Source organism: Myotis yumanensis, unplaced genomic scaffold (genome assembly GCF_028538775.1).
Source record: "Myotis yumanensis isolate MYYU_CA2020_CCGP unplaced genomic scaffold, mMyoYum1.0.hap1 SCAF_13, whole genome shotgun sequence".
Classification (NCBI taxonomy): Eukaryota; Metazoa; Chordata; class Mammalia; order Chiroptera; family Vespertilionidae; genus Myotis; species Myotis yumanensis.
In genome coordinates, this window is record NW_027223764.1 from 53,278,962 (window position 1) to 53,299,713 (window position 20,752).

The window sequence follows — 20,752 nt, forward strand, 5'->3', positions numbered from 1 at the left end:
GTAGTCTGCCTGCCTCTCTGGGCACCGCAGGACTGGGTTTGGTGAGTGTGCCCGTGAGGAAAGCACATCTGGTGAGGAATGTCCCCTGACTCTGGCAGGGCTGCCTGGGGGTGACCGTAGGGAATTCCGTTAGCAAAGACGTCCTGTGACGTTGCTTGGAGCCGTCCTCAGCCCTCTCCAGCCTGGTGTCCAGATGCTTGGAGGGGAGCATGCTGGTATACACCTGGGCTTGGCTCCGGCCCTGCATGTATCACTGTGTGACACTGAGCTAACCCTCCTCCCTGTGGGGCTGGCTAGGGAGAGAGGAGTATTCGCCGTGCTCTGCAGGGACCTGGCTGGGGTGTGTCAGCAGAGCACCGGGCATCTGCTCTCACCCATCTTTACAGGAAGTCTGTAGATTCCTACCAGGCCTGTTGCACAGGTGAGGTGAAGTGGCCCAGGAAGGGTGACTGGGCCAGTTAGGCAAGTGGCCCTGGGGGGACTTGAACTCAGGTCAGTCTGTCCAAGAGCCAGCTCTGTGCATGCCTAGTCCATCTGCGGGGCACGCGCTCTCCCTCCGCTCGGGCTGCAGGAGATCTGACTGGCATCTCCTGTGTCCTGCAGGGCACTGTGGTGGCCACCCTGCATGTCTTCGATCCGGATGTGGTGCCAGCATCCGGGGAGCTCCTGAGGCGGTACACAAGCACGCTGCTCCCCGGAGATGCCTGGGCCCTCCAGACCTTCCGTGTGGAGCACTCACCCAACGAGACCTTGGTCCAGGCCGACGGCAGCTTCATTCGGGCAACGGTGCATGACTACAGTAAGAGGCTGGGTGCGGCCTGGAGGGCCCCAGGAGACCGGCAGCCCCTGTTCCTGGCCAGGGAAGCCCCCTGCACACACAGACACCGAGCCTGGAGCTCTGAGCACCAGACAACCCTCCGCCCAGCCCCCGTCTCTGCCGGGCTCACCACAGCCACCGTGGTGGTTTTTACAAGCTGCCCTCTCTTCCTGAGCTGCCCCCTGGCTGCCCCTGTCAGGGTCCCATCACACCTCTCCATGCTGACCTTGCCTGGGCTCACTGCCCACTACAAACACACGTCTCGACAGGCTGCTGCTGTCGAGAATTCTCGGCGGGGAGGGGACAGGAGGGCCAGTGCAGCCTGCCCAGGGCCTCCGTGGTACCAGTCTTGACCTCTTGTGTGCCCACACATCACACACACAGTCCAACACACACCACGCACACACTCACATACACACCTCATGCACATACCTCATACACACACTGCACACATACATGCCACACACATACCCTACCCACATACTCCATACATACACTCTGTACATGCACCCCACACACACGCTGCACACACATGCTCCATACACACACACTGCACACATACATACCCTCACACACATACATACTCCATACATACCCTGCACACAGACACACATATACCCATACATGTGCACACGCTCGCACGCGCACACACACACACACACACACACACACACACGTTTCGTACATACAGTACTTTCCAGCTCAGTACCACAGCTAACATTTAAATAGGGGCTCTAACATACTGCCAGCCGCCAGGTCTGTTACCTGCCCACCGTGTGTGTGTGTGTGTGTGTGTGTGTGTGTGTGTGTGAAGGTATGTGTTTTCAACCGTGTGCACGTATGGGCAATGTATGCACCTGGGAGGAGGCGTGCAGTGGCCTGGGCCGTCATCACCGTGCCCCCTCCCCGCAGGGCTGGTCCTCAACCGCAGCCTCCCCATCTCGGAGAGCCGCACCCTGCAGCTGGCTGTGCTGGTCAATGACTCCAGCTTCCAGGGCCCTGGGGAGGGCACCCTCCTCCTCCACTTCAACGTGACGGTGCTGCCGGTCAGCCTGCGCCTGCCCGGCGCCTACTCCTTCACCGTGAGCAGGCGGGCCCGCCTCTTTGCCCAGGTGAGCCTTCAGCCCACTGCCAGCCCGGCCGGGATGTGGAGGGGTGGGGAATCCCTCAGGGTGGGGCACTCCTGGATGGGCGCTCTGTCCAGCAGATTGCAAGCCAGGCCGGGGTGGGTGACACCCCTCCCTGGGCTAATAAGTACACGGAGTGGCCCAGGAGGAGCCATGGGGGGACGGAGGGGCACAGTGCCTCTCTCTTCTCCAATATCTTTAATTTTTGTCCTCTCCCTTGTTAGTGTCTATAAGACAGCTTTGTACGAGGGTAAGAGCAATGCCGAGCAGATATGTGTATGCTGACCTGGAGAGACGTTCCTGGTGGGTTGTTAAGTGCAAAAGTGTTTTGCAGAAATGTTGGTCACATAGCGCCATATGTCCAAAAGCCCGTCTTCATGGATGGGCCTTATTACCGGGCCTTCCACTGGGCCCGGGGTGGGGACAGAGTGATTAGAAGTGGAAACAATTAGAGTCGTCAGTATTCCTGAAAGAAGACGAGTCAAACAGTGCTTAGCATGTTGGTGCAGTTCTTTCTAGAAGGTTTCGTGTGAGCACTTTTTATTTTATTTTATTTTTTATTGCATTTTTATTGATTTCAGAGAGGAAGGAAGAGGGAGAGAGAGAAACATCAATGATGAGAGAGAATCATTGATTGGCTGCCTCCTGCACGCCCCCCACTGGGGATCGAGCCTGCAACCCTGGCATGTGCCCTTGACTGGAATCGAACCTGGGACTCTTCAGTCCACAGGCTGATGCTCTATCCACCGATCCAAACCGGCCAGGGCCGTGTGAGCACTGTTTAAGTTAACTTGAAATTGCAGCAGGTGTATGCTTTCACATACTGCCCCCTCCTGGGGAGCCGCTGGGATGTCCTGGTCAGGGCCATCTATCGCTGTCCTGGTGGTAGTTCCTGGGGTTGGCTCCCCAGCCCCCTTCACTTCCAGCAGCCACCTGGGCCCCGCACAGGAAGGAGAAGGCGTCCCCCTTCCCTTCGACACGTCCAAGCTCCCTGACTTGCCACCACCTTGGACCTTTCATAGAGGGGTGTCGAGGATGGTGGGAGGTGACAAGGCAGCCCCTCTTTCCCAGGGTCTCAGCCAAGCCCAGGAAGGCCCTGGTCCTGTATGAGACCAGCAACCACGCTGCATGACCGTGTGGCCGGGTGCAGTGCTCTGACCAGGCGGGTGGGCCATCCTGGCCACGTGCAGTGAGGACAGGAACCGGTGGTCCCCAGGACAAAACGCCTGGCGGAGCAGCGAGGGTGTGCATAGGAGGGAGCCGTCGGCCTTTGTGCCTGGATGAGGGGCCGTGAGGAAAGAGCCAGCACCTCGGCCCTTGCCTGGAGGGCCGGCTAACCCGGATTTCAGTGCCCGGCTCCTGGAAGCAAGGGCGGGTGGTGGTGTGATGCCTGGGGAGGGCAGGGCCAGGCAGGTGCATGGGGATGTGGAGGACGGGGAGTCCAGGGGGTGCTGCCCTTCCCAGATGAGCAGGGGACTGTTCCAAGACTCAGACTGCCAGGGAGTCCCTCCAGCCACCACCACGAGCCTGTCCGGCCGCCCAGCCACGGCACTCCCTTTGCCCGCGCCTAGGTTGGGAAAGTCTCCGTGGAGAACGGCCAGGAGTTCACGGGCATCCACCTGCGGTACGAGCTGCAGCTCTCCAGCGCCAACTGCAGCGCCCTGGGAGTGGTCACCTCGGCCGAGGACACCTCGGGGACCCTGTTCGTGAATGACACGGAGGCCCTGCGGCGGCCCGAGTGTACCCAGCTCCAGTACACGGTGGTGGCCACCGACCAGCCAACCGGCAACCAGGCCCAGGGCCCACTGCTCATCACCATGGAGGGGACGTGTGAGTGCCGGGCCCTGTGGAGGGTGCGGATGGGTGGGACATGGTCCTGCCGCCGGCTTCCCCCACAGAAGGGGCCTGCTCCTGCTCCCTCTCGCGGGTGGGTGGATTCCCTGAGCCAGAGTCTCCTTCCCGATAAAATGAGAATAACAGTGCGTGCCGCACAGCCGAGCTGGAGGGATGAAGGGTGACGGGGAGTGTGAAACCGCTCCGCCCAGAGACACTGCGTTAACAGTCAGCGCTGCTCCCCGCCACCCTGTCAGTGCATCCGCACCTGCACTTACTACAGGGCTGCCAGATAAAACTTGAATTTTAGGTTAAAAAACAACAATTTCTTGATGTATGTCCCGTACAACCTCTGCAGAGTCTTCCAGAAGACAAGTTTTTAGGTGTCAACGAAATATTAGGGACGTTCTTACACAAAGCAGGTGTTCAGTGTTTATCTGAAACTCAGGATTAACCTTATGTGTCTGGCCAGCTCACATCCTCCCTCTGTACTATCCAGCCCAGTAGCTGCGCCCCCTTTGGCTGTGGTGCACCCCTGCCCCGTTTCCCAACAGCCCCATCACTGCCCTGCACCTGGTGCTGAGTTACTCCATCCCCTCTGGACTCAACCCCTGGGGCAGCTCAGCCAGTGCTGCCCTGTCCCTGGGTGCTGGCGGGACACTGGGCCCGGGCTGGCCCCCTGTGACCTGCTTCCTTCCACCCCCAGACGTGGCTGAGGAGCCAGGCTGCCCCCTGTCCTGCGCCGTCAGCAAGAGGCGGCCCGAGTGTGAGGAGTGCGGTGGCCTGGGCTCTCTGACAGGCAGGTGCGAGTGGAGACAGGGAGACGGCAAAGGTAGGCCCCACACAGAGCCGGGGCCTGCGGCCAGGCAGCCAACGGGGGTGGTGACGGCTGAGTGGAAGTGGGGTCTGTGCGGATCCCTCTCATGCCTCATCTCTTCCCAGAGCCTTGTCCCCATCCAGGGCTCCTGATGCCAGGAGGTGGGCATGAGTTCAGGGTGTGGGTGGCATGAGGACATTCAGGCTGGTCATTGCCAAGGGAACAAAGATGGTTGGAGCTGGCCTCTCTCTGGACTTCGGAGGGTCTGGGCCAAAGCTGGGATGTGTGGGGGACCGAGAGGCTCTCCCTGGGAGGCCCCAGGCCCGGCAGTGCATCCCCAGGCAGGGAGGGCCTACGCTGTGGACAGCAGCCAACTCCAAGCTGCACCCGCCACTACAAGGACCGCTCTGCTGGTGCAGCCTTGAGGGGGGCCTCGCCTTGTCTGGCTTCTGGTCCCCTGGGCGTGAGGCCGACACAGCCCTGGGGTGGCCCAGCCCCTCCATCCCTCACCACCTACCTGTCCTTACCCTTTCAGGACCCCCAGGCACTTCTCAGGGATGCCCCCGCTGCTGGGGCTACATGGTGAGGTTTTTAATCCTCACCCAAGCACATGTTTTTGATGATTTTAGAGAGGAAGGGAGAGAGAGAGAAACATTGATCAGTTGCCTTCCACACCCATCCCGACTGGGGATAGAACCCACAGCCACGTACGGGATGGTGGGATGGTGCTCCAACGGGATGGTGCTCCAACAGGATGGTGCTCCAACGGGATGGTGCTCCAACGGGATGGTGCTCCAACGGGATGGTGCTCCAACCGACTGAGCCACCGGCCAGGGCTGCCTGTGTGGATTTTCACTGCTCAGACCTTGGAGGGGCTGGGCTGTCCCGAGAGGCCCGGGGGTGCCGCCCGCCCTCCGGGCTCTGAGTCTGAAAGGCTGACCAGGGCGGCGCTCCCGCAGGACAGTGACCGTGCACTGTGTGTTACAGGGATCTCCAGGAACTTCTCCACCTGCTCCCCCAGCATCAAGACCTGCCCCGACAGCCACTGTGATGCCGTGGAGAGCAGCAATCCCCACATCTGCCCCCAGGACTGCCTCCGTAAGCCACCCGCTGGGCCCGCCCAGCCAGCCTCAGCCAAGATGGGGCTCTGGGGAGGTGGGCTCCCCCCTGCACTTCAGCCTGACCAGCCACGTTCCTGGGTTTTATGTGCCCACCTTTGTCTAACATTTTATTTGAATGGAGGGCTCTGCACCCCTCAAAACAAAAATTGGAGCTAGGTGACCTGACCCAGTGTCACCCTGGCCACTCACAGGGCTGCAGCTCCCCGCCCCCAATCTGCTGGTCACCCCTGCTGCTCCTTCTCCGCTTCTGAGAAGCAGTCCTGTGTGGACCTTGGCAAGGTCCCTGGGCAGCCTATGGGCTCCTCCCCCACCTGCAGTGACCAGGGAACCGGCTTGGGGACAGGTCATGCTGAGGCTCCTGTCCAGATGACCTGGACTTCTGAGCTCACTCCCCGACTCTCCCCCACCCCCAGGCCTGAGGAGCTGACCTCAGGCAGGCAGGGAGGGACCTCCCGCACTCCTCTGGGTGGTCCTGGCTGGTCAGGCCACCCAGGAGGCTGAGTGGCTTCCTTTGTCACCAGGGGGCAGCATCATTGGGGGGCATGAGCCAGGGGAGCGCTGGGGGATTAAAGCCGGCTTTGGGACCTGCAGCTGCTTCCCTGAGGAGAGGAAGTGCTTCTGTGAGCCGGAGGACAGCCAGGGTAAGTGGGGGGACACGTAGGGCAGGGCTCCCCGCACCTCCCCACAAGCCAGGGAGGAAACTGCAGGGAGGCAGTCACCCCGGAGACCCTCCTCCTCCCCCCTGGGCCTCTGGCCCCCATCTTTGCAGGCAGGGAGCTAGGTCAGGGGCTCCCTATCGTGCCTTATAGCCCAAAATTACACGACAGGATTGGGCTGGAAAACTAGTCCTCCCACCAGATAACTCCATGACTGCTCAGACTGTCCCCATGCAGGGCCTTGGCTGGGCCCGGCGCTGTCCAGCTGGGGCGCCGCTGTCCCAGCCAGAGCCTCCGGTGCTTCCTCCGGGGCAGCAGGTGTGGTGGACAGCACGGCTTACTGAGCACATGGGCTCAGGGACACGTTTCCGTTTCTGGCATTTGAGTTGTTATTGAATGGCCCCGGGTCCTGAGCCACTCTCCTGCCCTCACTTTTTATTAAAAAAACACAAAGACATCAGGAACCAGGACATCACCTCCCACAGCCCTCCAGGCCAGCTGACTGCAGTGCAGCGCCCCCCTTCCTCACCCCCTGCCCCCCACCCGACGACGTGGTGTGCGCTGCCTCTGCCGTGTGGCCTCGGGCAGGCGGCTTACACACTCTGCCTCTCTCGCTCCTGGAGTGTTGGCGGGTATTCTCGTCCCCACGCCGGCAGCACTGGCCAGCCGCTCACAGTTCGTCACAGCAGCCACCGTTCTCCAGGCTGGGGGACTGTGCCGTGCCGGCTCCCCTTGGGATTTGGGGGGCCCTCCAGGGGTGTTCCTCACGGCCGCCCCGCCCGCAGACCCGCTGTGCGACGAGCTGTGCCGCACGGTGATCGCGGCGGCCGTGCTCTTCTCCTTCATCATCTCCGTGCTGCTGTCCACCTTCTGCATCCACCGCTACCACAAGAACGCCCACAAGGCGCCCATCGCCTCGGCCGAGATGACTGTCCACCGGCCGGCCCAGGCCTTCCCCATCAGCTACTCCTCCTCCAGTGCCCGGCGGCCCTCGCTGGACTCCATGGAGAACCAGGTCTCTGTGGACGCCTTCAAGATCCCGGTGAGGTTCCAGGTGGGGCTCCTGCAGGTAGCACTGGCCTCTGGGGGCTACGGAGGGGAGGGCTGCAGTGGGGGAGGGGGTGCTGTCCTGCAACCCACAGGCAGCTCGTGTGTGAGTTTCCAGCAACCCCCTGCCTTCACTGAAATGACTTCCAGGGAGGGCAGGGGCCGGGCAGAGAGCACGGAGGCAGTTTAGTGAGCGAGACTGACGGGTGCTGGTTCAGACGGACTGAGGTGTGGGCCCCAGGATACGGTGAAGGCAGCCTGCTACACCCGCCGATGCCCAAGCACCTGGGGGGCTGCAGGGTAGTGTGGACACCTGGGTGGGGGTGAACAGAGGAGGTCTATGGTCTGCTTTCGTTTCCACGGGATGCTCTGTTGAGGAGTCTTAGGGTGGGTGCAAAAGTGGGAGTCCGGGGATGAGGCGCTGTCCCCATGCAGGTGAGGGATGGTGGCAGCAGCAGGGAGGGGAGCCCCTCTGTGGCGTGGGGGACCACCTGTGCTAGAGCCAGCCCCTCGGCTCTGCGACCAGCCAGCTGACAGAGTGCCAGCCAGAGCCAGTAGGCGTCCAAGTCCCCTTCTCAGTGGGAGAAGCCGGATCTGTGGTCACCGTGTGCTCCTCAGGGGCTAGGTCTCCCCTAAGTCTGCAGTGCTCCTTCGCATTCTGGCTGGGAACTGCCTGAGGAGCTGGGAGCCAGTTCGGGGCTGGGGGGGGGGGGGGCGGGTGGGGCACGGAGGTAAGTGCTGAGTGGAGGGTGTGTGGAAACAGAAGTCCCACCTCGAGGCTGGGAAGGGAGAGCTCAGTGTGTGGACCTTCAGGCAGGAAGCTCAGCATCCAGGGGCCATGTGGTCCTGACCATCACCACCAGGACTGGGAGGTGGCTGGGTTTGTAGGAGGAGCCACCCAGGGGGTGTTTGCCCCTTAGTGAGGGTCTGGGCCTTAGAGGCTGTTCCCAGCTGCAGCAGCCACTGCAGCCTCCCTCCCAGCTTTCCTACTTCCAGTCACGCAGCAGCTGGGGGGTGCAGCCCCGCCCAGCAGTGTCTCAGCTTCCACCCAGGCCTCTGGGATGAGCCTTTACCTACCCTTTATCTACCCTGGTAGTTTGCAGTGAGGCCCCTGGGAGAGGGGGGCTGATGGTGCTCGTGCTGGTGGACCCGCCCACCTTGGCCCATGTCACCTGCTGCTCAGAATGCAGAGCCACCAGAGCCCAGCCTGAGACCTAAGGGCCACATTGACCAGCTCTGAGGCCTCAAACATGCCACTCAACTGCTCACCTCAGTTTGCTGATCTATAAAGTAGGGAGAATGACATTTAATGTTTTTGAGAAGATGAAATTGGTGACAGCCGTACGTGCTCAGTCCGGTCTCTGTAGAACTGAAGTTCCGGCCGTGTGAGGCGAGGACTCCGGGCAGCGATGACAGTGTCGTCCACTCTGACCCTGACTATGGGTTCCTAGGAACCTGAGACAACACCAGGGAGGTGCCCCTGGCCACGGTGCTGAGAGGAGGCGCCTCTGCACCCAGACATCAAAAAGCCTGACTCTGGCAGGGGCAGCGAGTTTCGGGGTGTCATCTCTGTGGGCCGGGCGAGCCACGTGAGGCACATTGTGAGCAGCCCCCAGAAGCCACGTCCACGCCCAGCTGCAGGGGACTTGGGAGGGGAGGCTCCAGGCAGGCGTGGGCATCCCCAGTCAGAATCCCAGGGCACAGCCAGGCGAGGTGTCTAGAAGGCACCCTCGAGAGTCCCGAGTGTGTGGGCAAGGTGTGTGTGAAGGGGAACAGGACAGGCGGGTGTGTGCAGGCTCAGAGCGATGGCCGGCTCCGGGGGAGGAGCAGCCTCTTCCACAGGCTGCCAGGAAGTTGCCCTGGACACTTCCATCTGTAGTGACTTGGGCCACTGGGGGCTTCCTGGCATCTCTGGATGGGCCTGTGGGCCTGGTGTTCAAAGCGAAAGCAGTGCTGAGAGGATTGGGCCTGGCTCCCAGGGAAGAGGCCATGTTTCCACGTGAGCACCTGTTGTGCTCAGTGAACCCTGAACACATACCTCATTAGAGATACGAGGACACGGGCCCAGGGTGGCCCCAGGCATGTTCAGTGAACTGGGACCAGTAAGAGTACAGGCATCCGGAGAGTCCAGGCCAGTCTGGCAACACCTGTCTTGCCTGGTGGAGGCCTGTCATGGAATGGCACCTCTGGGCCCCGCTGTGGAGTCCTGCCCTTAGGGACGTGGGTGACTGTCCCCTGCTGGTCCAGATCACAGTCAGTTCTCTGCACACCGGAGCTCATCCACCGGGACTTGTTCACGGGTCTTGCCTTATTCTTCTTCTCTTACCCTCACCATCTTCCTCCCTCACCTCTTCTCCTTCCTCCAACCCCAATGCAGGAGGACCCAAAGTGGGAGTTCCCGCGGAAGAATTTGGTTCTTGGAAAAACTCTGGGAGAAGGCGAATTTGGAAAAGTGGTCGAGGCAACAGCCTTCCGGCTGAAAGGCAAAGCTGGGTACACAACTGTGGCCGTGAAGATGCTGAAAGGTACCTGTCCAGGCAGCACACAAGGGTGGCTCTGCCATGCACACCTGTGGGAGCCCCAGGGGTAGACGAAGCCCCCAACAGCACAGGAGGTGGCGCTGTGCTGGCAACGCCTCAGGAGCCTCCAGGGTTCTTTTTTTTTTTTTTTTTAATATATTTTATTGATTTCAGAGAGGAAGGGAAAGGGAGAGAGAGATAGAAACATCAATGATGAGAGAGAATCATTGATCGCCTGCCTCCTGCACACCTCCTATTGGGGATCGAGCCCAAAACTCAGGCATGTGCCTGGGACCCTTCAGTCTGTAGGCCGACGCTCTATCCACTGAGCCAAACCGGCTAGGGCCAGGGTTGTTCTTGAGTGGATGCAGCCTGGGGACCCCACCCATCATAGACGACCTGGGTTGGGTGGTTCTTGGAGAAGCAGGGCGAGGACCTTCCTCCCTTGGAAGGTTCTAGAGTGGTGTAGCTTTTATACCAGTGGTTCCCAACGTGGGGCACATGCCCCACAGGGGGGCAATTTGATTTTTAAGGGGGAAAATTCAAGAATGAGTTATTAACAGTGAATTTTTTGCATTTTTTATGGTTCTCGGGTCTTCTTATACAGTATATACATATATATTATGACATATGCATTTCAGTTCTCTATTACATTTTGAAAGTTTATTTGCTATTCTTTCATATCACTTCATATTATTATTATTTAACAATTTTTTAGTGACTTCTTCCTCAGACTTCAACTGCCCTTTCGTTCTTTTCTTTTTCTCTTTCATGGATGCCATGTTCTTTGGAAGATTGTTTCGACCAAGTGAATGGCCTTTGAGGCTTCCTCCACATATATAGGAGTTCACTTTTTGAATAATAAGAATTAATATGTCACAGTGGGGGCATCAGGATTTTAGAGATGCTTAGGTGGGGCATGGCCAAAATAAGGTTGGGAACCACTATTCTATACCAACGTTGGGTAAAGACCTGAGTTTTAAAAAAACTTTAAAGCCGTTTGGTGTTGAACTGCTAGCTCTCCCCGCCTCACTCTGCCCCATTCATCCCTCTCAGCTAAATGTCTGCTGGGGCCCGGGTGGAAAGGCCACCTGAGAGGACTGGCCGCCCAAGGCTGGCCGTGAGTGACCAGTTGTGCCACAGGCTTGGCTCTGAGTGGGCACACACCCAACCACACAAACTCATGTTTCTGCCATGGCTGGGCTCTGGCCCAAGTGGACTGACAAGGTCCCAGCGGCAGGGTGGGGGGCGAGACTCGGCTGGTGCACAGTTGGGGGCCACACATGCAGGGCTTCTGGATGCTTCCCCAGGCCCTCAGACTATGTCGCCCCTTACCTGAGATATCCCACGCCCTAAGCAGGCACAGTGAGGCCTGCCCAGGGCCTTCCATGTGTGGTACAGGGGTTCCTGATTCCTGATGCCCCATCTCCCCTCGCTTCCAGACAAGTCTGCAGCCACGGCAGCGGCCTGGGACAGTTAGGCAGTGGGCCATGGGGCGCTGACCCAGAAAGACTGTTTAGCACAGCTTCTGACTCAAAATACCTCCACATGGGGCTCCCACTCCCGATGGGACCCCAAACCAGCCCTGCCCTCTCAGGATGCATGCCCTCCTCCTGGCAGGAGACTTCTGAAAAATCTGTGGCCTTACCTTCCTCCAGGGCTTTGCCCCGATGTCGAGTGCTTGGTCATCAGGTGTTTGGGGACACCAGGGGGTCCCCTTTCCTTCCCAGAGGATTAATGAGGGGGTCTCTGTGCACTGCTGTCTTTGAATAATGGTGATTGCAAGGAAGTAACTCCACTTAACACCCAGCCCAGAGCCGGGAGGCTGTCCGTGGAGAGATTCTATTACTGGACGCTGCCCCCTGGGGTTCTTAGTCCCTGGAGGCAGAGGAGGCCACTGTCGACCATCCCATAGGCGGGCGGAGAGTAGCTCCAAGCTGTGGAAGTTCGGGGGAGGGTATCTGAGAAGCTAGCGGGTCTCTGAAGAACCCTGCTGTGGGCTAATGCGACCCCACATGGTCACAGAAGGGGCTTCCAGAGGGATGGGTTTGCAGCCCTCTCTGTTGACCTGTGTTTCAGAGAACGCCTCCCCAAATGAGCTGCGGGACCTACTGTCAGAATTCAACCTCCTGAAGCAGGTCAACCACCCCAACGTCATCAAGCTGTATGGGGCCTGCAGCCAGGACGGTGAGGCCAGCCACAGGCCAGCAGCTGCAGGGCACAGACCCAGCTCTGGGCCGCTGTGCTCTTCTTCCTCTCCTTCCCCTCCTCTCCTCTGGCCCCTGTTCGCTGTCCTAGAACCCCCTGTGTCAGTGAGAGGGCTGGGAGGGGCTGCCCCAGGAGCGCTGGCATGAGGCCAGACCCCTAGGCCTGCTGGGCTGCCCAGAGGTCTCTGGTAGCATTCTGGTTGTTGGCACCCTGCTCCAGGCAGAGCCCCCGGGCGGGGAATTCCAGAAGTGGATGGTGCCTCCTAGGCAGCTACTGGGCACTAGGCATGCGATGATCTCCAGGTGACCCCAGCCCTGCATGACAAAGGCATTGTCACCATGTGTCACCTAAAGACACCAGAGACCAGCCGCCAGGGGCCTCTCACTGTTTGTGCGCACATGTGTGTGCACGTGTGTGTTGGGGGTGTGAGGGGATGGAGCCAACAGGACAAGGGCAGCAGGATGCTGGTCAGTGCCAGCAGAATTCAGGCCTGGGAGCTGCTGAGAGCAGGCAGGAACAGAAAGCAGGTGGGCCATGTGTGATCAGACTCTGCCTCCGTCAGTCACTCCCGGGCCATGCTGTGCCAGGACCAGGGATGCGGAAAGGCTGACACTCTAGCAGCGAGGGATGTACCCTCAGGGAGCACTGAGTGCAGGAGCCGCCTGCCTTGGGCGCCCTGGGATAAGATCATGCTCAACCACCCAGGCAGCGGCTTCAGCGTGGGCCTCACAGAGGAAGAGCAAGTGATGTGAGAATGAGCTGGGACTTGAGTCCTGGAGCTGCCAGCAGAGCAGGGCTGTGTCCCTCTGCAGAGCTGCCCTGAGGGGGCCTGCATGCCCTCCTTCCCGTGCTGTGTGGGGCTCCCAGAGCTAGCTTGACTTTCGCCTGCCCAGGCCTAGTAGGCAGCCAGCCCACAGCCTCCTCTGCCCCCAGGGCCGCTTCTCCTCATTGTGGAATATGCCAAGTACGGCTCCCTTCGGGGCTTCCTGCGAGAGAGCCGCAAGGTGGGGCCCGGCTACGTTGGCAGCAGAGGCAGCCGCAACTCCAGCTACCTGGACAACCCGGACGAGCGGGCCCTGACCATGGGTGATCTCATCTCCTTCGCCTGGCAGATCTCAAGGGGGATGCGATACCTGGCCGAGATGAAGGTGTGTGCTGCCCCAGCCCGCACCCTCACTGCCCTGGTGGGCCTGAGTTTTAGGGGTCCCTGCTATGTCTTCCTTGCAGCTCGTCCATCGGGACTTAGCAGCCAGAAACGTCCTTGTAGCCGAGGGGCGGAAGATGAAGATTTCGGACTTTGGTCTGTCCCGGGATGTGTATGAAGAGGATTCCTATGTGAAGAGGAGCAAGGTACCAGGTCTTGGGGTGTGCTGGCCTGAGACCCTGAGCGTGGTGGGGGCAGCAGCCAGGGTGCCCACAGGGTAGAGGGGATAAAGCGGATGTTTAGAGTATAAACTTCTAGCCCTCATCCCCAAATCCTTCCCTGATCTTGGGTCTCCAGAGACCCTGTGCAGGGCTGATCCCGGAGTCTGTTCCTCTCTTCCGGAGGGCCACACCCGCACCTGCCCTTCAGGGCTGGCTGCCGAGAGCCAGGTGCCGAAGGTTCTCTTACTCTTCGTCACTGTCCCTTTCGAAGGCCTCCTAATGCTGCGGAAATAGCCATCCTCTTTGTAGTGTTCCCCTCCCTTCTACAGAATGAAGGTCCCTGTTTCCGTCCTGTGTAACTTAGCTCTTTGGCAGAGGACAGGGTGTGGCCATTCTTAGTAGAAAGGCACGAAGCATGTCACAGGTTCCCTGGGACGGGAACCTGGGAGCCTGGGTGAGTTGGGAGGCTCAAGGAGGGCCCTAGAGAGCGTCCAGAGACTTAGCATAGGGTCATCCTCAAAACAGCCAAAAAGTTCAAACACGGGCCCCCGAGAGCACAGGCTGCAGGCAGCGCTGTTACAAACACGTGTCCTGGAAACAGACTTCATCAAGGACATGAATCCTAAAGGATGCTTTAAAGAAAAAGGGTTACAGTAAATGCTGCATTGAAATCCACTGCGCATCCTCCAAATCTCTGAAGTCGGTGGTCAGGGCCCCTCTGGGGAGATCTGGCTCCTGGCCTGGCGCGCCTTCCTGTGGCATTGGTCATGGGCCTCTTTGTTGTGTTGCCCGCTTAGCCCCTCTCCTGCAGCCTCCCTCCAGCAGACCAGCCGGGCTCAGCTCACAGGCCCTTCAGGAGTCACAGCTGCCCCGACGTGCAGAACAGACGCCGCTCAGAAGAAAGTAACACACAGAGCAGCCACACACAGCGTCACTCTGAGGGTGGGAGCCCCTGTGGTCCAGGCTGTGAGGACGGTGTTTCGTTTTAGCTGGGGTTTCCGTTGTGACAGCACATCTCAGTACTGCCCAAGGGGAAGTGGAGGGGCTGTCCCCACCCTGTGGAGGGATGTGGACAGAGCCTTCCTGTTGTTGCCCTGATCCTCCAAGAAGGCCCTGTGTCACCGAGCAGAGAAGCATAAACGGTTCAAACACGGCCCCGGAGCACAGGCTGCAGGCAGCGTTGTTACAAGCGCGTGCCCCAGAAACAGCCACACTTCGTCAAGGGCGTGCATCCTACAGGATGCTTAAAGAAAAAGGAGCCACAGTAAAGGCTGCATTAAAACCCACTGCGCACATCTTAAAATTGATTTCTGCCTCAAGACTTACCTACTGGAAAGCTCTTTGTCAAGTGGCATTGGGGTCACTTCTGGTCAAGATGGCAGAGCAGGTGCATTCTGCTCACTTCCTCCCACTACCACGTCTACACTACAACCAAGTTACAGAACAACTACCCTTCAGAACCACCTGAAGACTAGCTGATGAACAGAACTATCACCAAGGGTATAAAGAAGTAGCCACGTTGAGACTGGTAGGAGGGAGGGTGGAGACAGGAAAAGGGCTGGTCCCGCGCCCATGTGTGGCAGTTACGAATTGGGAGGGATGTCTCGGCTGCAGAGGGGCCCCCTGAGGAGTGAGGGCCCAGCCCTGCACCAGGCTCCCCAGCCCGGATCATTAATGCTGGGAAGAGGCGTCCCCACAACAGCTGGCTCTGAAAATCGGCGGGGGTTCTGTCCAGGTGAGACGGAGGGCTGCTGTAGACCCAGGTGTCCTCTTAAAGGGCCCGAGCACAGACTCACTTGCTCACAAACACTTCCCTGAGCTCCAGCAAAGGGACAGCAGCTCAAAAAATGGAAAAATGCCAGGGACAAACAGGGAGGAACTAGATTATCTGGCTTCGGGCAAAGGCTGGAGGGGCAGCTCTCCCCTGGAGCCAAGTGCCTGCAGGCGCCATTGTTGCTTAGTGAGCCCTCCTCCAATCCAGCCTGCGAGTGCAGCTGGGCACAAAGTCTCCATGAGTCTCCATGAACCACTCCACCTGATGATTCCCTTACACCCTGCCTGGCCGAACCTCTTTCGAAGGGTAATGCACAAGCCGTTAGCCTGGGCTCACACTGGAATTTTCTAAAATCAAAGGCCCACAAACCCCAAACAAGAAGCGTCTGGCCTTGGTGTGCTGTTCGTTAAGCAGCCCCAGGCCTGGCAGTAGTGGTAACCAGCCTTGGTTCGCAGCATAACCCAGGTGCTCCCAAGCCCAGAACAGGCACCTACCAACCAAAAATCAACTTTGTAGCCCCTACCAGGTGGTCCAGGCCAAGTACAGGCAGCAGCTGACCTTGGCCTGCACTGGAGCCCCTCCCAAGAGACTCCAAAACCAACACACCTGGTGGCTGGCTTCAGACCACTTCAGAACACCCCCCAATTGGCACTACAGACATCACACCCAAAAGGTGGACTTGGCAGGGGTCTGAGCCCCACTGCAGCCAATCTCACTCCTGGGGTCAGCCTCACACAACCGCTTGTCCACTATCATGGCCAGTCTTCACAGCCGGTCAGCATGAGGGTCAGTCCCACCATTGGCATGCCAGCAGCAGTCAAGACTCAACTACAACAGAAGGGCACACAACCTACGGAAGGGACGCCCTGAGAGCGTCCGGCTCAGGTGAACCGGGGGACTGTGCCACTGGGCCTCACAGGACACCTGCTACAGAAGACCACTCTGCCAAGACCGGGAGACATAGCAGATCCACCTGATACATAGAAACAAACACAGGAGACAGCCAAAATGAGGAGACAAAGCAACACATCCCAAATGAAAGAACAAAACTCCAGAACCAAAACTAGCGCTCTACCAGATACAGAGTTCAAAACACAGGTCATAAGGATGCTCAATGAGCTTGGGGGAGGTAGTCTCAGTGAGAACTTCAACAAAGAGATAAGAAACATAAAAAGGAGATAGAAATCATAAAAAGAACCGCTCAGAAATGGAGAATGCAATAACTGAAATTAATGCATTAGATGGAATCAACTGTGGATTAGCTGAAGCAGAGGATCGCATCAGTCATTTGGAAGACAAGGTAGCAGAAAGCACCCAATCAGAGCACTGGAAGGAAAGAAGGGAGGGAGGGAAGGAGGGAGGGAGGATCCAAAACAATGAGGACAGTTCAAGGGATTTGTTAGGTGTGACCGACCCCAGCACCTGTGCAGTGAGGGGTACTCTTCCAGAGGATGCTGAAAGGGCTCTGGCATAAAACAAGAGGCAAAAACCAGCCTCGAGGCCCATAAACAGATTCCTTCCTCGACGCTGCCCAGAAGAGCCGTTAGTGTGTTGGTTTCCATCAGAACTCCCAAGATAGAAGTGCTGGTTTCCCCAAGTCCTTCATCCTCAGACATCAGGGCAGATCTTGCTGGATGGTGTTCTTGGCCCACCAGCTGGGCAGCACCCCCCGGGGCACCCCAAAGCTCCCCAGAGGTGGCCGTAGGGGACCTAGCGTGGGCTTGGTATCAATTCCTTGGGTTCCTTCTCAGCAGGAATGTGGTGCTTGACAAGCAGGCCTGTGTATCTGTGGGCAAGCCAGCTGACTCCCGCTGGCATCTCAGCGGTGCCCAGGAGGGCCAGGCTGGACCCCGGCCCTCGAAGCTGCACGCCAGTTCTGTACCGGGAGCATTCTGGTGTCAGTACTCAGCATCCCCCAGAGCTGGAAGTGCCTGAGACAGGGCCATGCCCTCCTGCACACTCCCCTCCAGTTCCCAGCAACGTTAATGCCCTTCTTTCACTCCCTCTTTAGGGCCGGATTCCAGTCAAATGGATGGCAATTGAGTCCCTGTTTGATCATATCTACACCACCCAGAGTGATGTGTAAGTGTGGGTGTGCCTTCCTGGGTTACGTGTGAAGGGGACTATGCCCCCTGCGTGGGCAGCTAGCCGGGAACAACGCTGGCCCTGAGTGCTGTCAGCTTGTGCCAAGCATCAGCAGTGACTCCCCAGCCTGAGGGAGCTTCGTGCCTTCACTTAGCCAGTGCCTGGGGCCAAGGCAGTAGTTTTGAAAGCAGCAGTAACATCCGTGAGAGCAGTGAGCAGTGGCTGCACATCCCCATGGCCTTTCCCCTCTCCCCTCCCTCCTGTGGGAGTCTTAGTGACACACAGGCCAGCCCAACAGTTCCCTCCTGTGGGCCTGAGGAGGACTGGTTCCCACCCACAGGTGGGCATGGCCTTGAGTAAGTTCAGTGTGCCCCAGACTGCTCAAAGGCGAGAACCAAACCCAGTCTTCCAGTCAAATTACAGACGGGATAGTTTTCAAAGACACAGCAGACTTTTGTCTAAGTGCTCTGTCACCAAGACGTGCGCCTCTTGAACAGCGTGGGCTGTTCTTACGGTTTTAAACAACTGCTTCCTGATTTGGGAAGTTGAGCATAAGACAGCTGGGAAATTGAAAGTAAAGCATGGAGAGGCTGAGTCAGGAGGACCTCACCGGCCCCGAGTGACCACTGGCTCACAGCGCGGCCTCTGAGGTGTGCAGGTGTTTGCTTCCCGTCCCTGTGAGTGGGCTCATGTGGTAATGCTGTTTGGTGATACGATTCTGTTCCCGCTTTACAGTAAATTCTCCCTCGCAGTTAAGCGTTTTCTTATAGCCGTGCTTTTTCTTTCTAAGACTTAGAATGCCAAGCACACAGAGAAGGTGGAGGAAATGTGCCGGGAACCTGGGCCTGGGTCAAGCCGGCATGTTGCTGCACTTGCTGGGCGGCTCTGGGCCATCTCTGATGCCTCAGTGACCCATCGCCTGGGCTCCCAGTGCCCCCGTGGGCGTGGGGGCTGAGCTGGGAAGCCTCGCAGCAGCAGGGGCGGGGCAGGCTATCCCCACTCCATCCTGCATCCACTGGTGCCGTGGGGCCCAGGCTGAGACCTGCTCTCTGCAGGTGCAGAGGGGGCTCTGGGCTGGTGGGCCAGCAGCTGCTGGGGGGACAGATGTCCGAGCTCCCCAGAGGGCAGGGCAGGCGTGGCGCAGCCACTCACTGGTTGTCTTGCTTCCCATAGGTGGTCCTTTGGTGTCCTGCTGTGGGAGATTGTGACCCTGGGGGGCAACCCCTACCCTGGGATTCCTCCTGAGCGGCTCTTCAACCTTCTGAAGACGGGCTACCGGATGGAGAGGCCTGACAACTGCAGCGAGGAGATGTGAGCAGGCTTTGCTTCGGCCCCGCCTCCCTCATACAGGCATGGGGTTTGGGCGGGGCAGGCCACAGGCACTCTTCCTCCTCTCCTAGCAGCCCTGGGCGCCAGTCTGCGGTGAGCTGGGGGGTGGGTAGTGACAAGCAGAGCATGACAGGGCAGAAGTCACAGAACCCACCGCAGGCATGGCAGCAGATGCTGAGGATCCAACTCCACTGGGGCTGGGTGGGCTTCCTGGGGGGGGCCTACAAAGATGAGGGGGAGCAGAGCCCGGAGAGGGGTATGGGAAGGATGAGATCAGACTAAGCAGCTGAGCCCAAGGCCAGACACCTGTGCCTGCAGGTCACTTGGAGGGGGGCAGGTAGTTCAGACAGGCCCATGGGGCACATATTGGGGAGTGCCAAGTGGAGGTGCAAGGCTAGGCAGGGGGTAGACCAGCAGCGCCCAGACGTCAGCCCAAGCACCAGCCTTCATGCACGAGGTCCTACTCCCACAGCACGGGTGGAGATCACATGAGAAAGGAGTTGTCTGCGTGCAGACACAGGCTGGTATGTTTATTCCACAAAGTCCGCGTGCACGTGCCACGTGCCCAGCCCGGGGCTAAAAGAGTGAGTGGCACCACCTCCCTCCAGCCCGGGCTGGCAGCCAGCTGGCCCAGCACTCCACACACAGCAGCCCTGGGGGCCTTGCAGCTGTGGTTTCAAGGAGGTGGTAGAGGTGTAAGGCAGAGGTGTGAGTGGCTGGTTGGCAGACCTCTCTGTGTGTCTCCACCTAGTTCAACCTTCAGAAGAGTGTGAAGGGCTGGCGTTGCCCACTCAACCACCATATTGGGCACGGTTCGCTAGCTACCAGTGTCTTTGAAAGGACTTGAAAACAAATCTCCCTCAAGGGAAAGGAAGCTTACAGTGCTGGGCTCCCTGAGCCCTGATGACCCCTCACCCTGGCCCAGCTCAGAAGGATGTCGATGATGCAGAAACTGCTTTGGGGCTCAGGAACAGGCCCCCAGGCCCCCGGCACTGTGCTGGGTGTGGTGGCTGTGACAGGTGGTCCTTGCTGGGTCATAGGCGCCCGTCTGCTCTTCCCTCCAGGTACAGCCTGATGCTGCAGTGCTGGAAGCAGGAGCCAGACAAGAGGCCAGTGTTTGCCGACATCAGCAAAGACCTGGAGAAGATGATGGTTAAGAGAAGGGTGAGTACCTAGAGCAGATGCCCAGTGTGGGCCGCCAACGGGCTGGACGTGGCAGAGGGAGGTGGGAGGTGGGAGGTGGGGGTTGGGGGGAGGGGTTCCAGCCCCAACCCAGGTCCCTGGAGGTCCCTGTGCAGGGGCAGAGTGAGGCTATGCAGGGGAGAGGCCATGCTGACCACAGAGGCACCAGCCCCCTTGGGCTTCTTTTCAAATCATGAAGACACCGAGATTTTTAGCTTGACACTTGGAACAGCTCTCAAAAGACAGGTGTATGAGAGAAATATCCCAAAGCCAAACAAAATCACAGGAAAAAGTTGACATGAGTGTCCTCAATGCAGGTGTTCGGAGGGGCCCGGCTTAGGGACGGACTAGGGTGTAGCACACCAGCCCCCCTAAAGGACCCCTGTTGTAGCCGCATGTGACCTGTAGGAAAATGAATTCCAGTGTGTCAGGTCTTCTGAGTTGTAAGGGATTTTTATGCTACGTTTCCCAGTTTTTAATGTTGGCAACTCATTTACATTTTCAAAAGCTCAGTGTAGGCCAAACAAAACATATCTGAGAGGCCACATTCAGTCGTGTGCCTTCAGTTTAAACTCTGTAGGAAAATGAGAAAGTCAACAAAGTTTCAACTAATATTTATGGAGCAATGGCTGTGCACCCTATTCCACCTTAGATCATGGAAATGCAAGTAAAGAAACACGCACAGACCCTGCCCTCGTGGTGTTTACATCGACGTTCATCCTCATATGTACACGTTCACCAACAGTTGTAATTTCTTCAGACGGGAAAAGCAAGATGCATGGTCGAGGCCATTTGTAGTGAAACCTAGCATCAGTGTATCACTTGAGCAATGCAGGGTCCCCCTAAACAAGTGACAGCTGATGCCGAGGCAG

At 58.5% G+C, this 20,752-nt stretch overlaps 1 protein-coding gene across 3 annotated transcripts in view; it reads left to right on the forward strand.

Moving 5' to 3' along the window:
- Window positions 1–20,752, forward strand: part of RET (ret proto-oncogene) — a 49,896-nt gene that overhangs the window by 25,369 nt on the left and 3,775 nt on the right. For 2 of the 3 annotated variants that reach the window (XM_070433111.1, XM_070433112.1), the window contains exons 5-18: window positions 604–799; window positions 1,730–1,929; window positions 3,516–3,774; window positions 4,484–4,609; window positions 5,582–5,692; window positions 6,237–6,356; window positions 7,157–7,413; window positions 9,796–9,943; window positions 12,017–12,124; window positions 13,079–13,293; window positions 13,373–13,495; window positions 17,296–17,366; window positions 18,543–18,680; window positions 19,763–19,862. In XM_070433111.1, the coding sequence (XP_070289212.1) occupies window positions 604–799; window positions 1,730–1,929; window positions 3,516–3,774; window positions 4,484–4,609; window positions 5,582–5,692; window positions 6,237–6,356; window positions 7,157–7,413; window positions 9,796–9,943; window positions 12,017–12,124; window positions 13,079–13,293; window positions 13,373–13,495; window positions 17,296–17,366; window positions 18,543–18,680; window positions 19,763–19,862 (2,172 nt within the window). Of the gene's footprint in view, window positions 1–603; window positions 800–1,729; window positions 1,930–3,515; window positions 3,775–4,483; window positions 4,610–5,581; window positions 5,693–6,236; window positions 6,357–7,156; window positions 7,426–9,795; window positions 9,944–12,016; window positions 12,125–13,078; window positions 13,294–13,372; window positions 13,496–17,295; window positions 17,367–18,542; window positions 18,681–19,762; window positions 19,863–20,752 lie in introns of all 3 variants that reach the window. The other variant, XM_070433110.1, reaches the window with a different exon arrangement.